Raw genomic sequence first — 7608 nt, 5'->3', positions numbered from 1 at the left:
GAAGCCTATAAGCTTGTTTTACGTTGAAAATTTAGATGGTTTTGTTCGGAGAAGAACCTTCTAAAGTGTAATTTGAGGGAGATACAATCGCTTTTTAAATGACACGGCTCACGTGTCATACGCCACACGTTAAAAACCCATAAGACATGGCTGCCGTATAATCCGCAATGAATGCACCTTTTAAAAAAGGTTGACGGCCCCTACTTTTTTTCAATTCACAGAATATTCAGAGGCGAAGCCTATAGGCTTGTTCTACGTGGAAAATTAAGATGATTTTGTTCAGAGTAGAATCTTCTAAAGTGTAATTTGAGGGAGATACAATCGTTTTTCAAATGACACGGCTCCTGTGTCATACGCCACACGTTAAAAACGCGTATGACACGGCTCCCGTGTCATCCGCACTGAATCGCTTAAAAGGCCGGCAACGCACTTGTAACTCTACTGATGCTGCGAGTGTCCATGGGCGGCGGAAGTTGCTTTCCATCAGGTGACCCGTTTGCTCGTTTGCCCCCTTATTTCATTAAAAAAAAAAGTTATAGGGTGTCAAAAAGAGCCTGAATTGGTTCGAGAAAAGGATGGTACGGCTGTGCCGCTTTTTTGCTCGACTTGGAGGGGGCACTGCAGCTGTGCCCCCAGATAATGCAGAAATACAGAAGCGTATGCTTTATGTGACATAATAGCAATCTAGTTACAATATTAGTATGAAAATAAGAATATACAAAATTTTGGTCCCTACTTGCAAACGTCATGCTATGCCATGTCGTGCTTAAAAAATATGCTAGTGTGGCGACCTGGAAGGCAATTCTCAGGATGTGAGAAAAGTTAACCTTCGAATAAAATTTTCCCTAACCCTATTCCCTTCCCTTCCCTTCCCATCTCTACCCTCCCCTATTACCCTATTCCCTCTTAAAAGGCCGGCAACGCACCTGCAGCTCTTCTGATGCTGCGAGTGTCCATGGGCGACGGAAGTTGCTTTCCATCAGGTGACCCGTTTGCTCGTTTGCCCCCTTATTTCATAAAAAAAAACCGAATTATGAGATGTTTACGAGCGTAACACAGTTTGTGTATTCTCAAAAGTTCACATTCGAAATATTCCGTGAAAACGTCGCTGTCCTTTCCACTCAAAATATAACAATTAATAATTATTATTTAACGAACATGTAACATATCAATTAGAATTATCATTAGATTAAGATTACAGTAAACCATAGCGATAAAACAATAATGATTCATCAATCATCATCAATAATAATTATAAGGCAGGCAACCGACTTAAAAAAAAAGGTTATCAATTTGACCCGTATGTTAATATTTCCAGAACTGCCCAGTTTTCGTATTGTATAGTATCAGCGTCTGAACAAATGTGTCAAATTTCAAAAGTGTATGTATGAATGTTTTTATGTTGGGGTTCGCAGATCTCCGGAACTACACGTCTGATTTTAAATAAATATTTTTTTCTTAAACTATAGGTATTGTTCAACTTAGGAATACTGCAAGATTCATCAAAATCGGCTCTGTAGTTTTTAAGATAGGGAATCATAATTACGTACTTAAAATAATTTGAAGTCGGTTTTATCTTTTTGAAATACTTACTTACTTTTATTTTGTTTTTGGTCACTTTTATTTATAGTCTGATATTACAAATAGAATTAAAAAAAAATATAGAAATACCTAATAATATATACAGGGTGTAACAAAAATAAGTGATAATACTTTAGGGTGTGTAGGTGTTCCTTGTAGGGAGTTCACTGTGAAAGTAGCAGCGCTGAAAGACCAAAAATTTTTTTCACTTTTGTATGGGGAAACTCGTGACGCTCGGGCCCTTGCCCATACAAAAGTGAAAAATATTTTTCGTCTTTCAGCGCTGCTACTTTCACAATGAACTCTCTACAAGGAACACGTACCCATCCTAAAGTATTATCACTTATTTTTGTTACACCCTGTATAGCTATCGTACTGTAACAGAGAAGATGAATACGTATTGTATGCAGACTTCGCCTGAAGTGTCTTTGGCGACCGTACCAAAGCGTTTTAATTGTTTTTGAGAGCTTAAAAATTTTGGTAATGATATTATTACGAGGTTTTGAGACTACTTAGGTAATATCCGCTCTTGGTCGCAGTACACAGACTTTTTTTCTTAATCACTACATATTATTATAAAACAATGTCGCTTTTAAGGGTTCCGTACCCAAAGGGTAAAAATAGGAGTTAGGACCCTATTACTGAGACTTCGATGTCTGTCCGTCTGTCTGTCTGTCTGTCTGTCCGGCCGTCTGTCTGTCTGTCCGTCTGTCTGTCTGTCTGTCTGTCTGTCTGTCTGTCTGTCTGTCTGTCTGTCTGTCTGTCTGTCTCCAGGCTGTAACTCAATAACCGCTACAGCTAGACTTCTGAAATTTTCACAGATTGTGTATTTCTGATGCCGCTATAACAGCAAAATATACTAAAAACAAAATAAAATTAATATTTAAGGGGGGCTCCCATACAACAAACGTAATTTTGTTGGCCTTTTTTACTCGTAATCAATAATGGCAACAGCTAGGCACTGGAAATTTACACAAAGGCCTTAGTTTTATGTCTACTTTAATAATTAATAATAATATTTAAATAAAATAAAGAAATAAGGGGGGCTATCATACACAAAAAAAACCATTTTGGCCTATTTTTCCTCTATAACGGTACGGGACCCTTCGTGCGCGAGTCCGACTCGCACTTGGCCGATTATATGTCCCTTTGTTCCCTTAAATCTTTAAAACTACGCAAGTCGCAACGGATTTTGATGCGGTTTTCTTTAATAGATAGAGTAATTAAAGAGGAATGTTTATAATAACATTGTTAATTTTGGGGTTTCTTATATGATGTAAATAATTTCATTTTTTTCCGCTTACATTGCATAGGTACGTGATACGCAGGCTGAGCCCTACGACATTTATCAAAATAATGTACTAAGTATTGTACACATTGAAAATGTCTACAGAAAACTCCGCGATGGTATATGTCTGTCTCTTTTGGATATCCCACATTGTCATTTACTTTTAACTTCTAATTTTCGAAGCAATTTTAATAAATACAGCATTAATCCTTATCCAATTAAATACCTTAAATACATTGTTAATTTAATGTAGATCTATATGGCCCTTTACAGTATACTTATAATTTAAATGAATATTTTCGAAAATAATACAGATTTAAAAATTGCGCGACGTAGCTTTTGCGGCGGTACCGACCAATGCGGGCCACGGGTAGTCCGTAGTAGAGACCATGAAAGTACCTATACCTAATATATTTTATACCCGTGCGAAGCCGGGGCAGGTCGCTAGTCTCCAAATATAAAAAAAAATACAACGTAGGATAAAAAGATTTGAAACTAATTACTTAAAAATTCTAATTACGTGACACTAAACAAGCCTGTAGATTTGGTAGACGATAAGTGATAAAGAATTAATATAAATGGTAGGCCGACCGACGTGTTCGCAACTACTCCTGACAACATGCGTGCTATCATATTACTGGCCCTCGTGGGAGCCGCTCTGGGTAAGTTTGTTACATTACTCGATCCAGCTAATTTAAATAGAAGGAAAGAATAATATTTATACTTACAGCAACTCGTCCGACCGCTTAGCAAACAAATACCGCAACATGGATAAGTGATCTGCTTGTAATTTTAAGATCTTTATATCGCCTTTCATAAGATCATGAGAGAGTATCAGAGTAGACATATTATAATATGAGAAGGAGGCTTCTGACACAGCCGCGCCGTGATCCATGCCTTCCTTTTCGAAGAAAAGCGGGTTGCTGGTCCAATTTTATTATAATATAATAATATCTATGGACGCACACCACGTCAGTCTGGCCCCGTGCTAAGTACCCGAGGGACTCGTGTTACAGGTACCAGATAACGGAAAATATAAAATAATAATATATTATAATATATTTAGTACTTTTATACTTACTATAAGTACATAATATTATATTTAAGGTTTCTATTATATGATAAGTACACTTACGGCCGTTCCCAATATTTGATCTATCTCTGGTTTTGCCCTACTAGAGATAAAAAGAATAGCTCACATTAGACATTAGAGACATACATTTTATGTCAATTGTGAGCTATTCAAAATGTGAGCTAGGCAAAACCAGAGATAGATCAAATGTTGGGAACGGCCGTTAATTAATGCACATCCATGACCCACAAACATTGAAAACTTTTTGTTCCGTCGGCGGGATTCGAACCGGCGACCCCTGGCTTGAGCGCTAACCACGCCCTCAACCACTGAGCCGAAGAGGTCGTCACATTTAAAAATGCACCCCATCGTCTCGTCACGTTATGATGTAAAGCCAATGGCGACCCGGTGGGGTGGCGAACAGGGCAATCGCCCGGGGCCTCGCTCTTGCAGGGGCCTCGCAAGCCCGCAAGGTATTTTTTCGTAAGACAAAGCCCGGGTGCGCACTAGCGGCCAAGCCGCAGCGGCCAGTTTGCGACGGCCGACCTTAATTATGAAACCGCCATAGACCACGCGCACCTGGCCGCACGGCGGCCAGCGGCCACACTATACTTTCGATGGCTGCCGCGACCTGGCCGCTAGTGCGCTACTGGGCGACAAAGGGCCTCGCAAAGACCTGCCGCCCAGGGCCTCGCAAAGACCTGCCGCCCAGGGCCTCGCAAAGATCTTCCGCCCGAGGCCTCGATGTAAACTGACTCCTGTCTATATTACAGCGGTGCCGCAGCATGGCTCGCGCATCGTGGGCGGCGAGGCCACCACCATCCAGGAGTACCCCTACATGTCCAGCATGATCTACAGCTGGTGGGGCATCTTCCCCTCGCAGGCCTGCGGCGGCTCGCTCATCACCGCCACCAGCGTGCTCTCCGCTGCCCATTGCTACCAGTGAGTTTACAATACAAGCGTAATTTTAGTTTTGTCATCTTTTGATCGGGAGCGTCAGTTCTCCCCGAAGCGGTATAACGACAATTCAGACTTCTGTGGAAAAGAAAAAGAGACTGTTTCGACTTACATAATAGTACGGTCTCTCGCAGAGACTTCTCGTGAGATTATTGGATGATGCCAAAAGACGTGCAGGCAAACGAAAACCATATAAAATATCTAAAATTTCATGCCCAGTCACAGAATATATATTAGTAGGCCCAGTCTAAAGCTGTTTAGACTATTGTATAATTTTACTGCACACTACTAACAAAACTTAACACAACGTAGAAATCACATCAAAAACATTTGTCACGGGCCACGGCTTATCGGTTTCCAGCGGCGACCCCGCGTCCTTGTGGAGCGTGCGGCTGGGCTCGACGCAGGCGTCGTCGGGCGGCTCCCTGCACGCCGTGTCGCAGCTGGTGGTTCACGCGCAGTACAACGGCAACACGCTCGTTAACGACATCGCCTTGGTGCGGCTCGCCAGCCCCGCGCAGTTCTCCGCCAACATCGCCACGGTGCCCATCGCCGGCGCCAACTACAACGTGCCCGACGGCACTCAGCTCTTCGCCATCGGATGGGGAACGCTCTGGGTAAACCGACGTGTACACTAAATATTCACTTTGTGACAGCTGCAAAAAGTTGTACGCTGCGTAAGAATTCGCAATATTGCTAAAAAGCATATTAGTAGCTCTCGAATTTATGTCTCTCTGGTGACCACAACGGAACCTCGTTCCCTTGTCGAGGGCGAGCTTTTCAATTTACATCGCTTCGGCGACCTCGACGAAACCTAACACGTTATCGTTTCCAGTCCGGCGGCCCCGGGTCGGAGAACCTGCAGCACGTGGACGTGAACGTGATCAACCATCAACTGTGCGCGGAGCGGTACGCGTACCTCAAGACGCAGCCCGGCTACGGCGGCTGGCCCGACATCACCCCCGAGATGCTGTGCGTGGGTATTCTGGACGTGGGCGGCAAGGACGCGTGCCAGGGCGACTCCGGCGGGCCGCTGTCGCACCGCGCGCCCACCGGCGACGTGCTTGTCGGCATCACGTCGTGGGGCTTCGGCTGCGCGGACCCCTTCTACCCCGGCGTCAACGTGCGCCTCTCCTCATACGTCGACTGGGTGCTCGCCAACGCCTAAACTCGCCATGTCATACTGAATATTCGTTAACGACTTAATAATAATTATACTTTTAAGTTATATATTTCTTTATTGCGATCCTACTCCTTTATTAGCGCTTGCCGCTTGCTAGTTTCCGGTGTCCGATAGTCAGTTCGGTGTCCGACAGCTGATTGGTCTGCTGCACGCATGATACAGCCATCGAACATAAGATGGATCACAGATCTCTATTTACTTTTGAAAATCGAAAACAAAAAAATTATACACAATCTTATTATTTATTGCAACATTTTTATTACTTTTTGAGATCAATATCATAATATTAACTTGTTCAACATGATAAATTTCATTTTATTTATTGATAAACATAAACAAAATTGTACTTATAAAAAATATTTAAATAGGTAGTGTACTTAATAAAAATTAACGTTAAATAATGATCGTCGCCACATGGTCCGGACACGTGACCATAATAATAAGACGGGTCGACATTTTCAGCATTTCATTAGGCTTGCCGCATACACACGTTCCATATTCGGACAACCGAATCAGAAAAAAAATACAATAAGGCCATCCCCTGAGCAAACGACCTTGACCATACATTTGCCGCGTTGCCGATATCGCGCCAAAATATTTTTTTTTACTTATCTTAGTTCAAAATTGACCTAAAAAAATTCTAACGTCCAGTATGTAGTTAATGAAATTGTCGATCTATTGGCGTGTGTTTCAAATAACCGTAATTTGTAAATACTAGGGAGATAGGTACTGAACGTATGCTTGAATTTAAATAAATTGGTATTACTTTGGAAGCTGATATTATGATGAGTATAAAAAACAAAAATAGGAAACTAATATGAAAGGAACGTTCATATACTGAAGATTATTGCTGTATTTTTATTATGATTTTGTAGCTTACAATTACAATTTATGAGTTAATAAGGCTCTAAGAACGGTAAATTACGGCATCTCCGTAGGGGGAGCGTCTGAACTGACGCATACGTTCGCTTTTTTTCGAACGAAATGAATTCCGCACGTACGTAGCGAGTGCAAGCCGGCGCGTTTGCCAGTTAAGACAAACTAATGTTTGCGTTTGAAATTCTACACACACACACATTCATGTTTTAGAGGTTGTCTTGAAATGACCCGTGTATGTATACAAATATGAAGTCGTATACTCTAGTTTTAATACAATATATTGATCTAAATGCTACGAAAAATAAAAATTATCTAAAAGTAAACAAAAATTAGCATTGTAGAGGTAAGTACTTATATAATATTATATCGCAGTTACTTGACATTCTATTAGTAGCATTCTAGCCGGGCATACTGCGCTTCATTTATATTTGTATAAAGAGAAATAAAAATCAACATAACGAAATAAAATTTATCTGTAAATGCTTAAAAAATTTCATATAATATATTTTCATATAACATAATATTCTCCGAAAGTTTTTAAGTATTGTCGCGTAGCAGGTAAACCACCTACCCTGTAAGTAACTTGTAATTGAAGACGTATGTGGATGTATGTTACAATTTTTTTTAATGTTCGTTTTTTTTTTCACA

General features: G+C 41.1%; 1 protein-coding gene across 1 annotated transcript; it reads left to right on the top strand.

The window, feature by feature from the left end:
• Positions 1 to 3433: 3433 nt before the first annotated feature.
• LOC121739807 (trypsin CFT-1-like) lies at positions 3434 to 6094 on the top strand. Its single transcript, XM_042132386.1, has 4 exons — positions 3434 to 3531; positions 4715 to 4883; positions 5260 to 5515; positions 5734 to 6094. The coding sequence occupies exons 1-4, from the start codon at positions 3489 to 3491 to the stop codon at positions 6064 to 6066; spliced, it is 801 nt and encodes a 266-aa protein (XP_041988320.1). The 5' UTR covers positions 3434 to 3488; the 3' UTR covers positions 6067 to 6094.
• Positions 6095 to 7608: the final 1514 nt, after the last annotated feature.

This window comes from Aricia agestis, chromosome 2 (assembly GCF_905147365.1).
Source record: "Aricia agestis chromosome 2, ilAriAges1.1, whole genome shotgun sequence".
Lineage (NCBI taxonomy): Eukaryota > Metazoa > Arthropoda > Insecta > Lepidoptera > Lycaenidae > Aricia > Aricia agestis.
The sequence above is the reverse complement of the archived record's forward strand: the minus strand, read 5'-3'. Positions and strand labels throughout refer to the sequence as shown.

What these genes read in the sequence shown, in the direction of transcription:
- LOC121739807 (XM_042132386.1), top strand. Translation starts at nt 3,489, where the DNA reads ATGCGTGCTATCATATTACTGGCCCTCGTGGGAGCCGCTCTGG. An exon ending in CCTCGTGGGAGCCGCTCTGG is followed by an intron (nt 3,532 to 4,714) that starts GTAAGTTTGTTA and finishes TCTATATTACAG; the next exon opens with CGGTGCCGCAGCATGGCTCG. An exon ending in TCCGCTGCCCATTGCTACCA is followed by an intron (nt 4,884 to 5,259) that starts GTGAGTTTACAA and finishes ATCGGTTTCCAG; the next exon opens with CGGCGACCCCGCGTCCTTGT.